The sequence below is a fragment of the Penicillium canescens genome, assembly GCF_028828765.1.
Source record: "Penicillium canescens strain IBT 15451 chromosome Unknown utg000010l_segment0_segment0, whole genome shotgun sequence".
Taxonomy (NCBI): Eukaryota; Fungi; Ascomycota; class Eurotiomycetes; order Eurotiales; family Aspergillaceae; genus Penicillium; species Penicillium canescens.
The window spans coordinates 471,831-494,608 of record NW_026703972.1 but is presented as its reverse complement, the minus strand read 5'-3'; the positions used below and the strand labels follow the sequence as shown (position 1 = coordinate 494,608).

The 22,778-nt window shown below is 47.4% G+C and overlaps 5 protein-coding genes across 5 annotated transcripts; 2 read left to right on the top strand and 3 right to left on the bottom strand.

The window, feature by feature from the left end:
- Positions 1-1,781: 1,781 nt before the first annotated feature.
- Positions 1,782-3,306, top strand: N7446_012178 (uncharacterized protein; the record flags this gene model as incomplete). Its single annotated transcript, XM_058520920.1, has 4 exons — positions 1,782-1,889; positions 1,937-2,502; positions 2,548-2,750; positions 2,807-3,306. The coding sequence occupies 4 exons, from the start codon at positions 1,782-1,784 to the stop codon at positions 3,304-3,306; spliced, it is 1,377 nt and encodes a 458-aa protein (XP_058366286.1).
- A 158-nt stretch (positions 3,307-3,464) lies between these two features.
- On the bottom strand, positions 3,465-4,286 carry N7446_012177 (uncharacterized protein). The gene is made up of 3 exons (XM_058520919.1): positions 4,190-4,286; positions 3,896-4,133; positions 3,465-3,839 (listed from the first exon to the last, which is right to left on the bottom strand). Exons 2-3 carry the CDS (start codon positions 4,079-4,081, stop codon positions 3,609-3,611), a joined length of 417 nt encoding a protein of 138 aa, XP_058366285.1. The 5' UTR covers positions 4,082-4,133; positions 4,190-4,286; the 3' UTR covers positions 3,465-3,608.
- Positions 4,287-5,217: 931 nt separating this feature from the next.
- On the top strand, positions 5,218-5,736 carry N7446_012176 (uncharacterized protein; the record flags this gene model as incomplete). Its single annotated transcript, XM_058520918.1, has 2 exons — positions 5,218-5,440; positions 5,495-5,736. 2 exons carry the CDS (start codon positions 5,218-5,220, stop codon positions 5,734-5,736), a joined length of 465 nt encoding a protein of 154 aa, XP_058366284.1.
- A 1,628-nt stretch (positions 5,737-7,364) lies between these two features.
- On the bottom strand, positions 7,365-8,342 carry N7446_012175 (zinc finger protein; the record flags this gene model as incomplete). Its single annotated transcript, XM_058520917.1, has 1 exon — positions 7,365-8,342. One exon carries the CDS (start codon positions 8,340-8,342, stop codon positions 7,365-7,367), a length of 978 nt encoding a protein of 325 aa, XP_058366283.1.
- Positions 8,343-12,315: 3,973 nt separating this feature from the next.
- N7446_012174 (uncharacterized protein) lies at positions 12,316-13,217 on the bottom strand (the record flags this gene model as incomplete). The annotated part of the gene is made up of 2 exons (XM_058520916.1): positions 12,316-12,724; positions 12,790-13,217. 2 exons carry the CDS (start codon positions 13,215-13,217, stop codon positions 12,316-12,318), a joined length of 837 nt encoding a protein of 278 aa, XP_058366282.1.
- Positions 13,218-22,778: the final 9,561 nt, after the last annotated feature.

Genomic DNA, 22,778 nt, shown 5'->3' with positions numbered 1-22,778 from the left:
AAAGGGGGATGGTCGAGTCGGACCCATATTTCACGGCTGTCATCGAGGGAGAGAAACCACCAAACAAAGCGTTGACTTTGGCTCGATACGATAGGAGAGCAGAGTCTTAGCGAATTTGGCGTTGTTTGTTTTGGCGGCCCAATGCAACGCGGAACTGTTCTGATGTGATGTTGTGTTTTATCAGAGCCAGCCGTAACTTAGGATAGACTGTTCGGTTGGCCCGAGCAAGAGCCGACATTTCCGGTGCATTCAGGAAGTTCCTTATGATCCAAAGAATCTCGGTCGGCAGGTCGAGGATACTTGTCCGTACCTAGTCAATCTTTGAATACTTGGGCAAGACATTTCGCTGTAGCATTTGGAAAGATGGACTCTCAAACCGTGGCTCTTGGAGTCAATTTCAGCTATCGACCAAGAAGATAGGAAATATGAGTTATCCCGAAAATGGTAAAAGTTCAACTGGATGGATGACTAAAACGCAGAGCAGTGGACGTGCAACGACTGTAACAGGGAGGCAGATTATATAGGCCCTTTCACTATCGGAGATGGTCCCATAAAATAGTAGTATGTAGAATACCTGGGAGACGGTCCCAGGAGTCACATGGCCCCGGGAAAACCCGAGGTAGCCTCTGAGGGCTTCTACCTCCGTCTCGGAGACTCACGTCATGTTTCTGATGATGGATCCCTCAACCTTGCGAACACACGTCTTCGCTCTGTGAATCTGTTACTCCTGGGAATATGGCTTGGCTTTCGGACAAGGATCGGATTTGTGCGCTGGTTTGGCGAAGGTATCGTGTCAGGCAAAACATTGAATCTAGTGCCCAGAAGTAGAGTCCCATCAATGCAACAGCTCTCAGACCCAGCCCAAATGTGTTCCGAATGCCCGTTTTGTAGTCATTCAGGAATTTGGACTGGAATTACCAGGGAATACACAGCTCCTAAATAGAGAAGGCTTTCCCTTTCCCCTCTTCGCGGTACAATATATGTCCAGAGGCCAGGAGAGAGAGATATTTTTCTCTTATTGACTAGCATCAACCACGAGCGAATCCGTAAAGTTTCGTACAAAACAACTAATCATCAAGTTGCTATGTGGATTCAACTCTAGCTTCATACATTCAGGGGCTTCGCTTTATTAAGTCCTTCTGAGTAGACCGTCTATTGGTGATCTTCCCCAGACAATTTTGGAGCACTCGAATCGTTCTGCACCTCATGTGCAAAATAAACTTTTCACGAGCCGCAAGAGACAGGCTGACTTAATTATGAGCGTGCCGTGGAGTTGAACGATTAATTTCAGCGCGAGTAACTGATTTGGCTTAAAATGAGCGCCAGCGCAATTGCGTGCAAAATTACGAAGCTGCAATTGGAAGAAAGGAAGACTCCTTTGGTAGCGGATGGAGCGGGGAGCCGTGCCAGCCAGAACTTGTTGCTTGGAGAGAAAGACGGGACCTGAGATCTGTTCTCTTAGTGAAGTTGGGAACAATCGTATTACAGTACCAGTGCCGAAAACGTATCTTTCATTCGTCCAGGCCTTCTCCCCTCTCGGTGGCTTCCCTAGTCTGGCCACGGGTTTATCTAGAACCCGCATATTGAGAATTTCCATTGGTCATCCGCGATAGATCTGCAGGCTGGGCGCAATCACCGGCGCTTAGAATGCAGGGGCGCCATACCTAGTCGTGAACCATCACGTGTTACTCCCTTTTTGTCTTAGCTTCTCCTATCATTGCTACTTTCAAAGACGAAAGCTCCAGCTTGAGTTTCTCCGCACCACTGTCAGGTTCCGCGTTATGGGCATCATAGAAAGTAAGATACTGGTGGTGAAATTGGCGACTGCATGTTCAGTCGCCGAGCAGAAGGGACAAACTGAAGTTCAACATGTTCTCTCAGACCAGCAGGTCAGTCAGTACTATCAGAAAGGCATTTCATGTCTAATCAAAAGCAGGTCGTCGACTGTCTCGCAAAACTTTGGAAGCATCTGCCTGATGTTTCAAAGCAAAAAGTCGATCCCTCCTATCGCAAACGCTGTAGGAAAGCCCCAAGAAAGCTCAAAGACGAGAAAATCGATTTATCCAAACACTTGAAGGCAAACATGGCGCGGTGGAGTACAGATATCCGCTCATTTCTTTATGCAAATGGCACTACAGAGCCTCCCAGCATCGTGACGTGTCCGGTTGCAGGGTTCTACGAAGAGCTTTCAAAAGCCGAAATTCGCAACTCCGGGGATGCCATACGTTTGCGTTTTCTGAAGGTCCTGTTCCATCATTTGAAAGACAGGTTCTGCGTAACGTATCTTCGGCCTAATGCCGTGGAATGGATCACTCAAAGAGTTCTCGCGGCGGGGTTGGATGACGGTGACTCAGGCAGGATTACGTGCAAGATCAAAGACTGGGCTTACGTGGGAGGAAGATACGAAGCATTGAGCAGAGATTTAGGAGACTACAATGCGACACAAGATTACAAGTATCTAGGAAGCTTGTTTCGGTTACCTGATGATGTCACAGATAGATAGTGAGTGGATCAAACAATTTGGATTCTAAGCTAATCACTCCACAGCTTGCTGAAAGAAGTTCCCGTTAAAGGCGAAGACAGGACAAGCTTTATTAATTCGTTAACACGTCGTGGTGTCTGCAACCTTGAAAAAAGTGAAGACACGGACAATTTGGCGAATGAAATCTTTTGCTATCTGTGGAATAAGGTCGAGTCGTCAATTTCATTTGGACAACCCGAACAAGGAAGCCCATTTGTTGGCTTGAAAGGTAGCGTTGACTAACAGTACGGTAACCGCTGCATTTGTTGACAATGTTTCAACTAGATTGGCGTCGTTTACAAGGCACTCGAATCCTCAGACTCCAGAACGTGGATCACCCAAGCTTGCATTTCACAAACCCTGCACAGAATTCAGAATCAGCGGGAACAAGTCAATGTACCCCCGTCAGAGGAGAGCTTGGTACCGACTGTGTTCAGCAGGTATCAAGCGAGCTCGAAACCCCGGATGGGCCCACTACCAATCGGACACAAGCGTCTGAAATTTACACTAGCAACTTAACGGCATGGGACTCAGGGGTGTCGGGTGCCAATGAAGGACGTCCAAGTGGCTCTCAGAATGTTGGAACCGCCTTTCAGGATTCTGCGAGAATGTTTGCACAGATTGACCAAGAGAGGACGCACTTCAACCCTACGACGAGCGATGAATTTTTCAGTCTATTTCCAAATCCCCAACTCGCCAACCCTGAGGCACAAATCGATATAGATTCAGCACAAATCGGTTCTGCGAGATGCGAGACTCTTTATTCGCGCAACGTCTCAGCTTGATAATATCAAGACTAATTGCAGAGGAGAATCTCAGGCTGCACTCCGCATGGCTACGTTTTCTCGCGCAACACATAGAACCGAAATCGCACTTCGTTGACCCCGGGAAAAGGAAGATAACACTTGCCTTAAATCTGCTAGGATCTAAACAATGTGAAGTTCTCGGCTTTGTGAAAACTATATTATATTTATATATAACTATGCGTCGCTCTGGTAGCTAGTTTCCGAGGAAAGAACGCCAAACAAACTTGTACAAATTTAGATTCCAGAAGATGGGATAAGCCTCCTTGACCCTGACATGCAACCTAAGGCAGAAGGACGATAAGACAATCCAATTGAGCATCCAAGTTCAAAGTGCTCGTGAGTTGGATATAGGTGCCAGGCTTAAGAACTTCGCCTGCAACCTGCACCTCTCCTGACACTATGCTTTCAGGCCCCGAGCCAATAGACAGTGGGAAAAACAACAACGATCGATAATTATCAGGCTTCTCGATCGAACTGTTCCCATATATTCGCAATAGTCCAACAAGATGGCCCTAGAATCTCTTAGAATCTTCAAATTAAGACTATCAAGAACGTATTTGTCTTTTACCTGTATTTTGTCATAACCCAGTTTCTCCAATAACGGTCGTACTTTCGCTTCACGAGCTTCTTTATCCATACATCTGGAAAGGTTCTTTTCCCCCTTCTCCTCCCCCATTTCGGCTGTTTTGTAGACCCATGTCGCCAGGTTCTTCAACTCCAAAAAGGCGTCGTCAGCGATGTTGGTCGGTGGCATGATCGAGGTAGGTCTAGCTGGACAAATAGACGTGCACTATATGGTAGAATGACTCCTCAGCAGTCTATACGTGAAGAACCCAGGAAGGAGAGCCCGACGGGAAATTACCTTCAATCAAATAGAGTAGCTGCAAAGAAACGAGCACATCAACGATAGATTCATGGAAGGGAGCGTATAAAATAACCCCCAACGGCGGGGTAATAAGGGAAGGAAGTGGGATAAGTTTAATGCCCGACCCTTTGGTTCCGGTCCCGGAATAACATATATCCATGAATGCACTGTGTGGGGCGCTCCTGGTGGGAATACCGGAAGAAACATGACATTGAATGGTGTCGGAACGTGGACGTTACAGTACGGCCTAGTACGAGCATAGCCAATTGAGTACTTGAGAGTGTAGTCTAAATACTATAGAGGGTGCAGAATAAAAAGGGGTTTTGGAGCTTAGTAAGGTCATTGAGAGCCTTACGATCATGGTTGAAATCTGGCATAAGTTAACTATGGGGATGATGATTATCCTCGGGCGCACTAGTAAAATTGCGGCCCTGTTTTCTCAACAAATGGTGTCGACGATGGGTGAATCGGTAAGGTCTCGGATGTAGCAATGGATTATCACAGACTGATTTCGATCCATCCTGTAATGGCCCCCATGTTACGGACATACCAACACCAATCAGTTGCGGGGCCGCAACTTACTGATGGGCCACCGAGAGCCAAACAACCTATCTGTCATCCGATCACGTGACTGTCAGCCTGAGCACTCAGGGTGCTCAGCCAAGACAGGCGCCAGTCTCGGCTCTTCTTTTACTGAAAAACCCAAGATTACACCACAACGCTAGATGACGGTAAGGCCACTTTCGGCCTGCGACTCGCCATCTCATTGTATACCTTATGACTTGGGTTTGGTTTGGGCCAGCAGGAAAGTGAGGCTGCGCACAGTTCAAGCCCAATACCATTCCCAGTCATCTTATCGGGCTGCGCAAACCTGACTTGTCTCTCAGTCTGCTTCTTTTCATTCCTTATAATATCCTCTCCCCTCTCCTCATCTTTCAGTCATTTTCCATTTGATCCATTGTTTTTGACACAATAAACCACCATATTATCATCATCAGCATATCGACCAATTTCGAATCTCCGCCATGGTTATATTTATGCCCCTCCCGTTGGACGAGGAAATCAAGGCCTTTGAGGATTTGGTTCTCCAGCGAACGTACCGCTTTACCAACCGAGCTCTGATTCGCGAGGCTCTTCAAGGCTCTAGTCTATTCAATCCAGGCGGCAATAAGGTTCTCGCCTTGGCTGGCGACGCCACTCTCCGCCAAATTCTCATTGACCAGGGCCGAGACAGAAACAAGTCACCAGGTAGAGATCCCTTGTCAATTACTATTTTGCACGTGTGCTGACCATGATCAACAGAAGAGATCCAGAATGTCATCACCAAGGTGGCCTCTAATAGCAACCTGAATGACCAGGGCGTTGCCCTAGGCCTTGACCCCTTCATCGTGAAGAATCCGGGCCAGTGGGGCCTTGTGGCTGGGAGGAATGTTATGGCTACCACCATGGAAGCCATAATTGGCGCAGTCCGCTATGACTCAAACAAGAACGGCGATGACTGCGAAAGGGTTATGGCTGCCCTCGGCCTCTCCTGGTTCGAGTGATCCATCGCGGTCACTTCCATGGTACTTCCTTGCCATGGGGGCATAGGGAAGCCTCGATGAGGGGAGAGGGGCGATCCTTTGCAGTGCTGGACCTTTTTCATTCAGCGGTGAAGTGGCCTGCGAAGTGACTTGCATGCCACAGCACTATTGAATGAGCCTTGTCCACCCTGCGATGGGATCTCCCCTATCCCCACATAGCGGCTTCTCTATGGCTCCATGGTAGGGACATATCTCATGAAGAATATGTTCTAGGAATGGAGGAAGACGGTGGAGGAATGGAGTGGGCTTTCATGAGATAGTCACTTATCAACATTGAAATGAAAGTACAAAAGTTGTGCTGAATATGGTACTTTCTCCATCTTAGAAGAAATAGGAAATATTCAGATACCTAGATGTAATCTCAAACAGTCGATTGCGGAGAACGAAGGTCGAGATCCCACATAGCCGCAACACAGGATAGCCCGCCCCATCGGAATCGCCGACACTAACCTACGCCTGCCTCAGTGTGGAATAAGATAATATTTTTTGGGTCTTCTGCAAACCAGCGAGTTTGAAAACATCAATGAAGAGATGAAGTCTGCCACATCATCGGCGCCCGACGAAGAAACATCCACCTAGACGTCCAACAGTGGTGGGGGAACAGAGACAACAATGTGAACAGCGGCAGTGAGAAGCAGTACAATGCTGAGACCCAACATTTCTGTAAGGACTAATTGTCCGAAGTATTCTTTTTAAACCGGCAAAATATTAGAAAGGTCACTTATTCGGCTAGACTGTGTTGCTACAAAAATCTTGCATAATTCAACAGATCCAACTCTCTAACACTATTTCTCATCACGTAGGCTAGGGATACTCTGATTGAATGCTCCTAGGAGCTCACAATAATCCGTCCTAGGGACAGGTTTGAAACCCTTGGCTTACAAGCTTTGGTGCTATTTTCATTGAGTAACACCAGCCAAACGACAGGTAAACTCAACGTACAGGGGCAAGGGGCACACTTCTAGCTGTATTCTACAAAACGGGCTTCTGGTTGGCAGTAAATGTATTGTTGGCAAGTCTTGAACCAGGAGCCCACGTCGACCCTACAAATAAACAACCTTCTGCCTCGAGTAACATCGGCCAGTCCACTCGCGATTCCTCCTTGGCAGGCTGTCAACCTTCAATCTTCATGTCCTCATCAATGCCTACAAGCAGGCAATCTACAAGCTCGGCTGCATCCAACCAGCCACCGCTTGCTGATCAAAAGCTAGGTTTGACCGCCACTGTAAAAGGCGCATGCGCTGCACACCTATCGTTGTGTCATACGGTACACATAGACATCCTCTCTGATGAAATGCCCATGTTACTATGACTCGCCCAGATGGTAGTTCCTGTGCTTGTAAGATGGGGGGTTTTTTTGGCGAATAATCGGATCTGAGACGCTCGAATTTAAATTAGCTAAATACATAAAATTACATCAGAGGCTGCCATTTCTCTGGCAATAAATTGCGTGGTCAATCATCCTCTGACTCGCTACACACGGCCAAGTCATGAGGCAATCGACTTGTCCTGCATAAGTAGACGAGAAGTGAAATTCGATTGCGCCAGGTTTCTTGGAGATTCTCTGATTGTTTGCAGCATTGATATGATCAATCTTCCAGCTCTTTTTCAACTAGATCTATAAACAAACGTGATAAAGCCTTCCGCCGATTACGCTTTGACTCATTCAATGGCGCCCATTCGAGACGTTCTTCGCCGGTTCGTAAATATTGTTCTCGGAACTCTAACCAGAGTGAATTGTCTATCGCCGGCCGTGGATAGAATGGCTCGCCTTGCTGAAAGGCTCTGACTGCTTGTTGGACCCCTGCCCCATCCATGGACATCTCTCCACAAAGATCAAAGTCAAGCACCCACATGCAATGGTCACCAAGCGAATTAAAAATGGTGTCAGCCTTGATTGACTCGCCCCACGGTGGTGCGAGGATATATTCAACTCCGTTTCCGTCAATCCCGCCAATCCAATGCATGGTCGCAAGAGCCTCGGCCATTGTGCGCGTGTATTGTTTCATATGTGTATCAGAGACACCGAGCATTTTCATTTGGTCCACATACAAGGGTATATCTACTTGCGAGTGAATGTGTTGCTCCGGCTTCAAGCTGATCTCCTGTGGCTGGCAGCGACCGAGGTATGGTCTGATGAAACACTCCTTGTCCTTGACATCCAGCAGAACCGAATCTGGCAGTATTCCCTGAAAGCAATGACTGTGTATAAGCAAGCGCATCGTATCCTTTGGGAAAGGAAGCACCCGCTCGGTCAGTATGCAACTGCAAGGCGTGCGGGGTGTAGGAAGGCGTTCATCCATTCTGTCCCACCACTCCTCGTTTGCGGCCGTGATGAAGTTATAACAATCTGGTACTTGAATTCGGGTGCATTTCGGAAGGCTCTGAAAGCTTTGGACAACCGTTTCATGCATCTGGTAGTCGTTGTAAAGTGACCGGTTGGTTTCATCGTTTTCAAATTTGAAAGCGGGACCACCTCCCTCTGGTGTCCATGTGGTGCTGCAGGCGCCGGCGCCTATAATTCTCAATGTCCTTCCGGCCTGAGTTTGGCTGTGAGCACTACTCATGTTATCACTGTAAGTACGTCCGAAGGTACAGTCTGCGGAGGATTGAGGGAAAATGAGGGTATCAGCATCTGAATAACGGCAGAATCCTAAGAGTCCTTCGAAGGACTGAGCTGCGAGGATTCTCCTTTTACTTAGTCATCACCTGGGCTCGATTGGTGCCACGTAGTTTGAAGTTGATTTTGTCCAACGCAGCAATACCACCGTAATTGGTTCATAAGCCTCTATCATCCAAGTCTGGCGAAATCCTTGCATGACATTGGAACATAAGTTAATTGCTTCGTGGGTAATGAAGATTTCCAACGACTAGATTTCTTCTGTTCGTGCTAAAGTGACCTATGGCTCCGAAAATGCAAATATGAATAAATGGATATCTTTTTCATAGGAATTGTTGAGATAAAGTACTGAATTGGGTTGAGTTGTCTTGTTTCTCGGAGGCGGGACTCATCTATTTACATATGTCTTGGTAGTCCCCACCATATGCTTTGACCACCGTGATACTCAACACGATCGTCGAGCGAGGAACTTTACGCAGTACTTGCCTTTCAAATCTTCCCGTATTCAGGCAAAGATGTCTATTCGGAGTGTGGTCTTGAACATCTAAGCCAGACAGAATCGGCAGCACTCCAAATTCAATCTTATGTTTCGTGTGAGCAACCAGATCAACTCGGGAATACCCAGTGTATCATGCCCAGAATCCTATAGATATAGATCCTCTCAACACGGTTCACCAACTTTACCTCATGGGTGGCTCCCTCATTAATATCGCGTACGGGTTTCCTGCGGTCCGTCAGACTCCTTACTTATAGTAACCATCACATGCTTTTTCTTGTTCGTATCAGATACTGAAAACAACTCACCAGGGCTGATTAGGCCTTATTTGTTTTTGATATATGGATTTTATGCTTTTAAACTCCCCAAGCGCTCTAGAAAATGAGCCCGCTGTAACCGTAGCCTAGTCGTTTCCGATTGTCGAAACTTTCACCACCAATGGGATGGACCACCTACGGTGAGACTTTTGCAACGTTTTAATGTAACGACTGACAGATGATTAGACCGCAAACTGTTATCTTCCTACCCTAATGTAACCACCTTCAATCACAACCACAGCTTCTCCTTGAGCATCTCTTTTTTGCAGCTACCCCATTCTTTCAACATATATGTGGTGTCTAAGCCAGGTCAAGTTCTTGCTGGCCGCATAGGCTTCAACATCAAGAATGGCGCATGGTTTATAATCAAATCATAGAGGCTGAGCTGAGACTATAAATGCCCGCCCGCCGCCCCATGACCGTGGCAGCAGACAACCCATTTTTCAACTGAACTCTGATAGTCATCTCTTAAGATCAGTATGAATATGAGTCTTTTGCTGGCCTTTTTCACATCCATCACAGTGGCTCTCGGAGGGACCCTTCATATAATTGACTATGAAGGCCAGTGCTTCGTGTATTCCACGGAAAATTTCAACTGCACTGGGGTCTCAGAGCCATTTGCACCTCTTGAAGGCGCCTTCTGCACCAGTAAGAAACCCACCGACGATGAAGAGTATTCCTAACAGCTTCAAGATCTGAGTGCAGAGCACCATGACACACAATCAGGGTCCAGCCCCGTTAAAGTCAATTTGTGTGGCTCTTACCAACATTCTGCGTGGGTTGAACTGTATCAAAGTGGTTTGCTTTACTTTCACAACGACCAGGGAGATGAAGCGAGCTGCAAGGTTGATAAATCTCTTCGAAAGGGCAGTTCCTGTACCGTCGGTAGCAGTATATGAACCTAGACTTCAAGCACAACACCCCTGCCAGCTTCATCTAACGCTACGCCTGGCCATGTATTAGTTGCGGCAGCGGGATTGACCACGGCAACCTCTTCGGATTTGTCGATCTTTCCGAGTTCTACAATGCATTGTTAGATATGAAGGCAGTCAATAGTCATTGTTTGCCTACGCCACAAGTTGTCATTTTCGGTCTCTTGAATCTAAGTTTACTCGCTGAATGAGGACGCAAGTGAGTGATGGACGTTTGATTTTGTCCCAAGCCTCCCCTTCCTTAGGTTGGCAATTTGACCATAAGACAGTTGCTTCATGTTTCGCGAACATCAAAGTCTAATGGTATCCTTTTTCACAATATTTGAGGCTAGTGACCGTACTGTATGCACTGCACTGTATTTATTAGATACTTGCCATTATTATCCAGTTTCCAAGTACTATCAATGTATTTGTCGACTCGGCACCCAGCCAGAAGGTGTATTAGTTTCAGTTTACCGCTGGGAGGCACATTATCCGTGTGTCAAATTATGTCCCCTGGCCCCTCGTAGAAGTTGAATTTGGACTGAGGCAAGAATATGATCATTTCGTACGTATGGAAACATGTAGCTATGGAAAACTGTTGGCGTCGTCTAAAAACCCAAAGCCTGGTGTTTAACTCCGAGTCCTCCGATTGGGATTCAAAGTCAACTGTTTCTGTCCCTACCTGCTCCCTGTAAACTCCTGCGCTTTATCCCAAAAAGATGTACTGTAGCCAATTGTTGGCTTTGTCTGTCTCTCTGAACATTCTTTGCTTTAGTCGACGGCTATCGGATCACTACCCTTGGCTCCAGCACCGCCCCATACAGTAGCCGAACCGTCTAACCCTCAATCTGGGCCCTATTGACCAGTAGCGGGCAACCAAACCCGTAGTGCCAAGAACTAGTCTCTTTGACGATCACCGTTGAAATTCGTTCATCCTCATCTACCCCAATGATTCGTCAATTCGTTTCAACTAAGATGGTATATTGAGACAGCCTTTAAATAGAATGCTCATTCGGAGAGTCTGATGGAAGCACCATGAAACCAAGGAGTAAGCTTTTAGCACCTACCATGAGTACACATGGAAGCACACTGGGTACATTGACTATCTCTTCTTTTACAACATCACCATTACTGCCTCCAGAAGTGAGCGGGAAATTATACTTATTCGGCCTTAACTTTTTTCATGGCTGAAGGCTAGGGGAAAAATGAAGTCTAGGAAAAAGTGGAATTTTCCTTATTTTATGCCCAGTTTCTCTCTCTGTCCGTACAAACAACAAATAGACATCCAGAGCAGCATATTCGAATACACAGCATGCCAAAATTCGTCAAATCTGCTGGGGCTTCTACAGCGGATTTCGAAAACAGTTAAACCCCCACAGACGCATACGCTTCTTTCCCAGCGCCCCACTCAGAATGCGCTAATCTAACTTTGGCTAGCTGAGGTACCTTTCTTGAGGCGTAGCACCGTATTATTGGCTGCGGGGGAATCTGAAACCCAGCGGATCCAGAATAGACGTCCTTGTGGGTCTCTTGGAGAGAAATCGTGTGTTGGGGGGGGTGTTAAACTGTTTTCGAAATCGTCTGTAGAGAGGAAAAGCTAAGTGTCCCATGCTTCCATGATACGCAGCGACTTGAATATCACGGTTTCCTCCGCCGAATCTCACATGCATGTCGCCAGATGCCGCCGTAGCACCTGGCTCACGAGTGTCCTTCAATAAATTGAGGACCGCCTGAGAATGGTATATCGCTTGGCTCATTCGGTTCGCATTTTCGAATCTTTTGTTTCTGAATCTCCACTTGCCATGAGCATTTTACAGTTTTTCCAGTAGTTTGGTCTCTCAAAAATCGGAGAGCCGTTTTCTCCGATCCTCTACGTATGTGCTAATATTCCGTGCAGAGCATCCCTCGGCTACCAGAAAATTGGGTCGCATGCCAATATTTCGAATACTAAGTGGAAGGGACATGCGCTAATTTTACATCTGAGTTTACCTTAGTCAAGAACCAGAGGCAATGAAAATTAGAGGAGAGATACTGGTTCAGTACCTTCATTGGCCTCTCCAATACAAGGCTTTTGTGGTGGCATTTAGTCACAGACAAATTACTTCGTAAGAACATCTTGTTTTGTCCGGTACATGCTCAACGAAATATCCAACACACTAATCTATGAAATAACCACATGATAATTGGGAAAGTTTACACCCGAAAGAATTCGTTCACATCCAAGTCGTCAAACACGCCAATGGCAGACTGCGAGTTGTTGCACACACGAACATTGTGGATGCTTTGGGTGGGATGATTGCCACGACGAGAATCAGTGACGCCCAGTCTAAACCGACCACCGTCACTGATTTCGACTCGCTGACCAGTCCGTACCAAATGAACCTCTGAGCGGAGCTTATCAAGTAATTCTCGCGAGTGGCGGATCTCAGTAGCCTGCTTTTTAGTTTGACGAACGATGCGATTGAGGGCTACCAGCTTGTCCTGAAGCACTGTCCCATCCTCGTCAAACTTTCCGATCACATTAGCAATGCTATTCTCCCTGGCTAGGAGCTCGGCTTGTCTCTCCTGGCTGACGTTCTCCGACGGATACAGAGGAAGAAGTCTTAATCGAGTTGCAATTTGTCAGCTGACTTCTATGAGAATTTCCCAACAATGATTTTCACGTACAGAAAAGGGTCGATGATGCTCGACAAAAAGTCCTTCCACCGGGATAGCCGTTTGCTAAGCAATTGCACCTCTAATTCTCCAGAAATACCGAAGCGATCACGGTTCAATTTGCGAGTTGTTCCACCCAACGAGCGGTCAATAAAAGCGCGAAAAGTCTTTTCAAACTCGTCGCATGTCTCTTCGCAGTCCAGTAGGAGTGAATGAACGTGCGCTTCGATGTCATTCCTGGCCGTGGCCGGGGAGCAGCCAGAGGCGAGTGAAAGGCGGTGTACAACGGGTTCAAGAGAAGCCAAATGATTCAAGAGGTCAGCTAAAGCCTCAGGTGTGTCTCCAGTTGTTTTGATTTGGTCTGAAAGAGCAATGATGCTCAGTCGGGCATCTGTTGCAACCAACACAGTGCTGTAGGACACATTGATCGGGTTGGTCATTCTGAACTCGCAAGTTCATACAAAGTCGAATGATCACAACGAGGCAGAGGAAGAGGGTAACAAGAGAAAAATTTGTTGGGAGTGAAAAAAAGGCAATATATTTGGAGGGGGTTCCGACCTTATAAGCGTTTGCATGTTGGAGTTTGCCTAGACTGCGGACGGCAGGCTCCTGGGATTCTGATGGATCGGTGTGAGAGATACGCATGAAACATATAGGACGGATGGCGAAACGATCTGCCCAAGACCCACAGAGTGCATTCTAACGCGAGGAAGCAACCTTCCTTTCGCTTCCTCACGCTACATTTTGTATCTAGCGTCCCATAAAGTCGAGTATAATTAGCTGTTCTCAATATTTATGATTCATCTTGGAGCACTATCCACTTCTACATATACTGAGACCTTCACATTCCTCACAGAAGATACCAGGGGTAAATCTCATGTTCCTAGATTTTAGAATACCCAGGAGCTAAAGTGTATTTCCTAGGAGACGACTAGCTCTAAGAAATACTGTTGCTGTGTTTGACAGTCCCCTGTATCCGTAGATGAGGACAGCCGCTTAAAGATGAATAACCAATATTAAAAACAACAATAGTTGTCTCTAGATACCAGACGAAGCACGAGGAGGGAAAAGAGAGGCTTCCTCGCTCCTGAGGGAACCAGATGGACCAAGTTGGTCACGCAGATCATACCTCCATTTGTCCTGTATGCCTCGTATATAACTCTGACACAAGGCAATGGATGATACCAGGAGCTACTTTAACACAAGATGCCGGAGACCTGCGCTTCTCCTGGGCCGCTGCCCAAGAAGGTGTAGTAAGTTAGTCTAACTTTCAACGTATATCGCGGGGGAAAATATGGGCCTAGACAGCGGGCAGTGCAAAGAGTGTTTGGCGCAGCTCAGGATCGGCTATGTTTTTCATTGAACAGGCAAGCTTCGTGTATATAGAGCACACTGCACATACGGTATGTGTCCAGAGTTATTCACCACTACATTTCTGCTTCCACTCTCTCATTACACAAGAACTTGTCTTAGCAAGATTCAGCTTACCTTTCTGAAACAAAAATAAAAAATTTCTATTGCCTTGCTTGATAGAATGGAAAAAGAGCCTACACATCAGGATTTAAGACCTGGGTTTGATCCTGCGAGCTTGAATACCAGACTCACTATGTTTTCAAAGCGAATTGGTATACTGGTGAGTAAACGCTCAATAGTGGACGGCTCAACGATTAGTCACTGGAGTTCACGACGCCTCCCGGAGGTGAAAAGCATCCATATATCATAAATTTCAGGTCATTAATAGCTACTCGGGTCTTGAAGAATCTTTTGGATCCACTCAATTTAGTGGTTTTCCGTGTTTGGTGCTGACACTATTTTTATGAGGAACATCATAAAAGTAAATCGTTGACACACTTTCTAGAATCTTGTATTCCTCACCATCATCGTGTACCGTTTCCATCAGCACTGCAGAGAACACATTGCCTGTCTTTACCTCTCCGGAAAAGTCCCACTGTGGCCTCACCTAACAGACAATTGGTACGTATCAGTCAGGAGAATACTGCAGATAGAAATCGTGTCGCGGTTGCTCTAGCTGTCAAGATGTGTCGACAAACCAACATAGGCCAGTCTTATCATCAATGGTCTGATTCGAATTACCCACAATCTGTAGATTATAAGCAAACGGAGATAAGCTTAGGTCAAAACGCATGGTGATCACTCAACCGAAATCCTTCATTGCTGTTGGGGGGAACATGCTCTACATTTAGTTGATCCTCCACCGCTTACGTGTTGATTACTCTATTTCCGAAGAACAGGAGAGTGTAAATAGACAGAAGCAAAACGTGTTTTTATCAAATCAGCATACTTGTTGGAGTAGGAAGCGAATGGCGCGGGATGCTTGATGATTCTCTTTTCTTTGCTGTCTGATCATACCGCGCTGCCGTGCGTAGGTCTTTTAAAAATACTGTATGGCGGCTCCATCGTTCACTGTAGTCTATGCTCAAGTTCTCATGTCCAATTTAGTGGGAACCGGTACTCTGCAAAAAGTTAGTCTCCCAATGTTGCGTTACTAACAGTTTAGAACCCTTACCGGTCCATCTTTCGAGGTCATTCATAGCATCAGCGTAGAGACTGTAAACAGTTTGCCTTTTCTCTTCCATCTCTTTGGCCGTTAAAAGCCCCTTCTTGACTTGGCGTCGGAAGCCTTTAGCCTGGCATGAAACATTTTTGTAATGCGCGATCTTAAGATCAAAGGCGTGAGACGACATCTGAACGCGGGACATCATCATCGCCTTCGTCATACGATAACCTTCTCTCCACCTTTTCAAAAAGAATTGTGATTCAAAGGCCAAGCAATAGTCCTCCGCACGTTTCCAATCTGATTGCTGTAAGCAAGGCGTATTCATTCCACAGGGACATACGAACCATGTCTAGCCCGAGGTGAGAGATCTTTGCAATGCATTATTATAAACTGATGTGAAGGCAGCCAGTTCTAGTGTGGTTTTGTTTTCTGTTTCTTTCCGCTGGAGGTGGATTCAATATATATACTCAAGGTGGAAAATTATAGACGTTGATATGCAATCGGTCGGTCCATTCCCAGCCCTCAACATTTAAGATGAGGAAGTAAGTAACTTAACGTACTGTAGCAAAATCAAACAATATGGGATAGTTTCCCGGCTTACTGTTGGCTCCTTAGATATATGCAACGCTAGAGACTTCTCCACAAGAGATAGAGTGCGACGGTGAGGCCCACAATCTGTTACTAGGTACATGATTATTTACAGTTTACATACCTCTCTTGGAAAAGCCGTTTTGCCCCTACTCAAACCAAGAAATGAGGATGGTGGGGTTGCAAGCAAACAAGCCTTGCCATAGCGCATGAACTGGATAGATTGATCGAGGAACGTTCATATCCACTTCAACTATTCCTACAGGGTGATCCAAATTATGCTTCGTGATTTAAGGAGCTCTGGAGATCTGGAAATCGCTATGAACTATCTATGATTGATTGATGAAATCCTGTAGGATGAATATCCTACGAGTTATTGAATTCCGCTCGGCGATGGATCTGTGTTGCATAACTGATACTCAACGTCGAATATTCAGAGCCAACGCCATTTGAAGCCATCGATACGTAATATTTAGAAACCGTAGGCCAGTGTGAACGTAGAGTCAACTACGCGGGTTTTATTCGCGGCTCGTAAGACTATCCACTGTTACTATCAAGAAACTTCTCACGCTCCTATTGACGATTCGATCAGTGCTAGGAGCTCATCTCTTGATCCTGGGAGTTAACTTACTCCCAGGGGCTCCTATAACATTTCTGGGAGCAAAGAAGCAGCTTCTAGGAGCCACATAGCCCCCAGGAAACCCGATGTAGCTTCTGGGGTCTGGTATCCCCACCACGGGGAATCAAAGCCGCGTTCCTGTTGACGTTTTTTTGATTCCTGGGGCTATAATTTGACCCTCTAGGAGTGACCGAATGACGCAGAATTGTGCGCAGGTCCTGTGAAGGTGTCTTGTGAGAGCTTCTGCGATCTCGGAAGGCAGTATAGTGACTCTAGGACTCTAACGTAAGCTCCCAGGGGCGTCATAGCTCCCAGATCTGGCCAATGTATTCCCAGAGCCAGTTTCGTATTCAGTCAGGAACCTAAGTGAAGATCCCAGGGTAAGACCTCGCTTTCCTAGGGGATAAACAGCCCCTAGAAATGCTTTTGAAGGTTCCAGGGTCAACATAGTGATTTCTACAGTCAATTCAACAAGCACAGCAATCTGTCAGTTGCTCCAGCCCCACGAGTTGCTTTTTCTGTCAACAATCTCCGCCTTATTCGACGCGGCTCCACTGAGCTGAATCCGTGTCTTTTTGTCATCGCTGGTAAGGTAACTATGTCAGATTCAAATTGAGCGACGCAGCCAGCAAATTTTGACGAAGGTCTAGTGGTGTCCAGCACTTGCAAAGATGAACGGCTGCCTTGTAATCTGAAGTCTAAAAAATCGGGATCTCATTTCTTGCTAGGCTTGCTTCAAAAATCTATATCAATGCTATGGCGACAGTTGCTGGTCACGATGCCGAGTGTCGGTCAGGTGCACTCGCGTGCGATTGGCCGTCCCTTGTTCTATTTCCATCTTACCTCGCCTGCACCCTACGATCACCCACGCAGAGCGGAGAGTCGTGCCGACCGGCGAAGCGGTGCAGAGGTGGACGGGTCTCCCGGTAGATGAGGCCTTGCCAGTCTGGCTGAGCGACGGGGCCCACTAGCGGGAGACGATTCGCTTGCTGTGTGGACGGAATGTGTTTCGGCATCCGATGAGGTGATTGGTAAAGGGCGAATCAAGGCATCTAGGGCTCCTTCGTTTCGACTGTAATCATCAGTATCCTGGTCGCAGAATAAAGGCCATCCACACTTACCACACACAGCATGAGGTGCTAAAGCCTGTATCTCGCTTTTCGAACCATTCTTCCGCGCAGGATAGATGGCAGAGCGATGTACACTGACGGCAGCGCAAGATCACATGCTCGTTCGCATGGTCTTCATCATCGGCCAGGCAAAACACACAGTGGATGTTGTCGACCTCTTCACTCGGGGCGAGACTCTGGAGCGTCAATTCTTGGAAACCAGCCCGGATATTAGCGACCGACGCCAGAATAGCCGGTTGGGCCGGCGAAACACGCCATGGAACGCTGTTCGTCCGCAGCATTGTGGAAGTCACAAATGGATTGAATGGCTGCACTGGCTCGGGGTTGGTTGACAGGGGCACCGGTGGTGGTGATGACCGGGTGTTGTCTGATGCAGGGCGTCGCCTGGAGGCTGACGATATCTGACGCTGGCTCCGGTGTACAATGACTGACGGAGAAGCCATTCTGGAGCCATGTGGTACTCGCGCCTGGTTGCGGACGGCGGCTTCATACCACTGCTGGCCAACTTGGTCGGCCTGCCGTTGCCGGTGCCATCTCGCGCAGAGGAAGTCTCTGGCGATATCACAGAGCTTCGACTGCAACGATAACAAGTCAAACGGTTCTCTGGCGAGAGTGGTCAACTTTTGATGGCCGACCTTGGTGTCTTCAACTTTGATCGAGTTCTTGCATGGCTCGCCTTTTTTCGTCATCCCGCAACAGGAGCCAGGACCGCCATTGGGGCTGACCTCTATCTCACAAACAAGAAACGGATTCCAAGGCAGCATGGTAGTTATTGAGGTAGTCGTCAAAAATGCTTCGGACTGTGGTGGTGTTCGGCAATCACTGCGGCGTTCCCTCGCCAGCTTTATATGCCATCGCCGTGGGCTCCTTACCTACATGGCTGCATGGCTGGCATGGAACAATTCCTTGAAATAGTCGGTACGTCGAAGAATGCATTCACACGCAGTATGCGCCGTATACAGCCGGTCAGTGGCCTGCATGAAGGGATATCATTCCAGACCACTGCTGCAATCAGCTGCACTTTTGACTATCCATCGCGGTGACCACGCATTAGCGAACAGACTGACTACTGCGGTGAGCAGCAAAGTCGACAAATGCTACGTTAGGTTCTGGGTTGCTTATGAATTTCGAAGTGCGTGATAGGTTGTGATTTGTTCTTATGGCGCTAGGTGCAAGATGTGGATACGTAGAGATGGATTCGGTTCCCAGGCCATCGACACACTACCAGGAACAGTTTTCGCGTTCCCAGGAGCTAGACCCCACAGATTCTCCAACTCCGCCTGAACATTGTTGTCAAAGCTTTGATGCTGCCGTGTGATTGCTACGCACCTCTCAGCGGAGTGACAGACTACATTCATAGCTGACCGTGGAATTTGGCTGAGGTGAGTATATAAAGGCCTCCCATATCCTACTTTCACAACTCTCACCTCACCCCCATCTACATTTCGTTAGCTCAATCCGCTGTCCCGTCATGGTCTGTTCTATTCGTTCTTACGGAGTTTACCGATGAGCTAATACATTACAGCCAAACATCAGAGACCTGCCCAACGAGCTTTTGCTGTGGATTGTGTCGTATTTGGACGGTAGTGCATTATTTGCCTTCGCAAAATCATGCAAAGATTTTGATTTTAAACTGCAGCCCAGCATCTGGAAATACAACATCAAATTTCAGAACAGCAATCTGTTGCACTTGGCCGTCAAATACGACAACGTTGGTCTTGCGGAGGTTTTGCTCCGGCACAACGCCAACATCAATGCATTTTACCGAGGCAAAACTCCTTTAATGAGGGCGCTGAAATTCTCTTCCGCTGCTGTGCGTGACCTCTTGCTCAATCGTCGAGATCTAGACATCAACATTCAAAATCAAGCGCGGGAGAGCGCCCTGTGGTATGCCATCCACTACGGAACTTTTTCCACCGTCAAGCGCGTTCTAGAACAACCCAACGTCCAGGTGGACATCAAGCACAAACACGGCCGAACGGCGCTCCACCTAGCAGTCTTCGCAGGCCGAATAGGGCTCGTGCATCTGCTACTTTCTAGAGGCAGCGACCCTGATCTACAGGATGATTCGGGCCACTCGCCATGGGACTGGGCATGTCGCTTCAATAGACCCGTGATGGAAATGATTTTTTCAAACGATCCGATGGCCAAGGTGTTTCTTGGTACCAAATCATCACAAGAGGCTGAGCTACCTCTTCACCAAGCAGTGGCCTATGGGTCGGTAGATGTTGTCAAACGGCTTCTCGGAGAAAAAGGTCTGAACTTGGACGCCCACGACCCGAATGGTGATACGCCGCTCCATCTCGCCATTCAAAGCGATCGCCTAGAAATGGTCAATTTGCTCCTAAGTCACCCCCGTGCCAACGTGAACTGCAAAGACAAAAATGGCAATACGCCACTTTGGCTGTCGACTTACTCGTCATGCGACGAGATAACCGAAAGGCTGTTGGCTGAGAAAGACATCAACGTCAATTTTGTTGGAGGCCGCGGGAGTTTCGAGACGCTGTCTACATCTCTCCACCACGCCGCGGCCAGGTTGGATACCGTGCTCCTACGACGGCTGCTTGCGGTGCCAGGGATCAGTCTGAATCTCTGTGTTGGAGGCCACTCTCCATTCTCCGTGGCCGCATATCACGGACGCATGAACACGGTTGCTTGTCTGTTAAGTGTGCAGGGCGTGGAGATCAATGGAATGGATGTAATAGATCCGCCCATTTGTCGAGCGGTTGCACATGGCCATCTCGATGTGGTAAGGCTCTTGGTGCAGCAAGACGCACGTCTTAACATCAATGAAAGCACGATCGCAACTCACGACACTGCTCTCTGCATTGCCGCCGCTTGTGGTGAATTGGAGATGGTTCAGGCACTACTAAGCCATAATCGGATTGATGTGAACCTCAGGAATCAATGTTCTGAGGATCCATTGATGTTGGCGGTCAAAGGCGGGCATTCCTCGATTGTTGATGCACTTGTGGTCAATCCCAGACTGAACTACTTCAGTTTGACAAAGTCTCTGGATCTAACCAGGAACGATTACATTCAGAGGGCCATTCGAAGCAGAATGGAAGACGCCAACACTCCACAAAGATTGTTGAAGAGGTCTCCGGGGAGAAGGTTTGGTGGTCTGTACGAGCTGGCAACATCTACTTCCGGTAGCTGTCGTGATGATTTGCGGGACGGCCGAGTTAATCGACACTTTCTCCGCTAGCTACACTGGCCACATTGTCACTGGATCCGTAGTTTTTCGTTTATAATATATTAGGGTAATAAAAGCGACACCAGAACATGCGAGATTATTCGCAGACACATTCCACAAAAGCTGTAATATGAGTTCTCGAAAAGATATAAGCTTCTTTTCCTGCGGTAACTCTTCATTGCAACATCGTTGGATACTGTACATCATTGGATACTCTCCACATGGTAAAAGACTTAGGACAATCAAGAATATAGAACCCTTCAACCTTCTCTTCCTATGCCTGGCAGCCCTGCCAGGTTGAGTCTGCAAGGGTGATCCCAGTCATCGAGGATCCTAGTCAATCGACCCCGAGATGATTCCAGTGCCTGGTCAAAAAAGCGCAGCCGAGACAGCTGCTTGTCGTGGCGAAGCTGAAGTCCGTCCCTCTCTTTAGTCAGGTGACTGCTAGCCTCCTTCAAGATCCGATTGCTCTGCTCTAGGTTCTGGCCATCGATGTGTTTGGACACGCACGACTCCCATAGGCGTCGATACAGCCCGACAAGTCGAGCCGCGGGAAAGGCGGACTTGGGATCGTTGCGTTCGAGGTCTGCTAGTACCTTCAGAATAGGTTGGAATGGCTCGGTCGCCAAGGTATGTCTTGTTTCTGCTTCCTGTGGCGAAAGAGAGAGCTGCGATGGTCAGCAAGAGCATTGGAAGCTGAGCCGCTTTACTTACCAGTGGAGGGACATGATCAGAAGCCTCCTGCGAATTCTCTTTTTCAGAAACGATCGGCAATGCACTGGGCTGTTGTTCTCCTTCTCTTTCCTGGTCTGGCGTGCTGTTAGGGGCATCCATCTTGATCTCAGGGGAACGAGTATCTGGGCAATAGCATGTCCACTAATTCTTGGAGGCTTTTATAGACTAGAGGACATCGGTGGCCAGGTACTCAGTCTCATTTTCACCAGGAAAGTTAACCAGCGTAGTCAGCTTTTTAATCTCAGCACTCTGTTTGCAGTCTGTTCAATGATGGTGCTGGTGATCAGTCTCGTGGTGTTGATGGTTGGTGAATGTGCCTCATATTAGTGGCTTCCGGTGATGAACGGTCCAGGAGATATATATTCAATCACAACGCATTTTCCACATTCGTTTGAGAGCTCAGAAATTCCAAAAGTAAATAGAGTAAAACTTAGAGGATTGAAAAAGAAAATCGAAAAAACAAGGTATCCATCTCAACCATGATCACAAGTTCAAAAGTTGACTCTCGTCAACAAGGACGGCCAAGCTTCAACGGGTTGACGGGTCGAGTACGTACCCGCGCCCGCGCACGACCGTGGTCTGACGCTTTCTGCAGCCTAGACGGACAGAACCACACACAGCTCAGACAACCAACACTCAAGCGAGGCCAGAAGATTTCCATGTTCCTTAGATGAAAATGTGAGTGCCGTTGGTAAAATCAAAGAACAGCTTCCATTGCCTCAATATTAAGACCGTAGATTCAACGGTGAGCCAACGTTTCTTAACCGACTCACTTTGACTCATTCTCAACAAGACTATAGCATTTTTTTTCTCGGTGGGCATCTAACATGACACCAAAAATTCGGCTGCAAATAGTTGCGGTAGAACGAAGGCATGAATTGCAACAGACCTCACTTAGGATAGCGTCGTGTCCTTGAACGTTTGCTCTACAATAGAGCACGTACGCGATGGGAGCCGAGAAACTTATAAATTCGCCCTCTCCCCCCAGCAATTTGTTCTACAACACTGTCACTTGCTGCGCAAAGTCGAGCAGGCCTTCGGTTCGAGGCACCTGATAAGTTCTTCCCTTTCACCTACTGGATTTCCAATGTACTGACATCTATACTGTAATTACGTTGTGGACTGACAAGCTAGAAAGTGCTTGTGAGAATGAGATTCCCACCAGGTCCACTATGCCACCCATGCCAGCCGGTCGAGAAGCAGATCGGGGTTAGC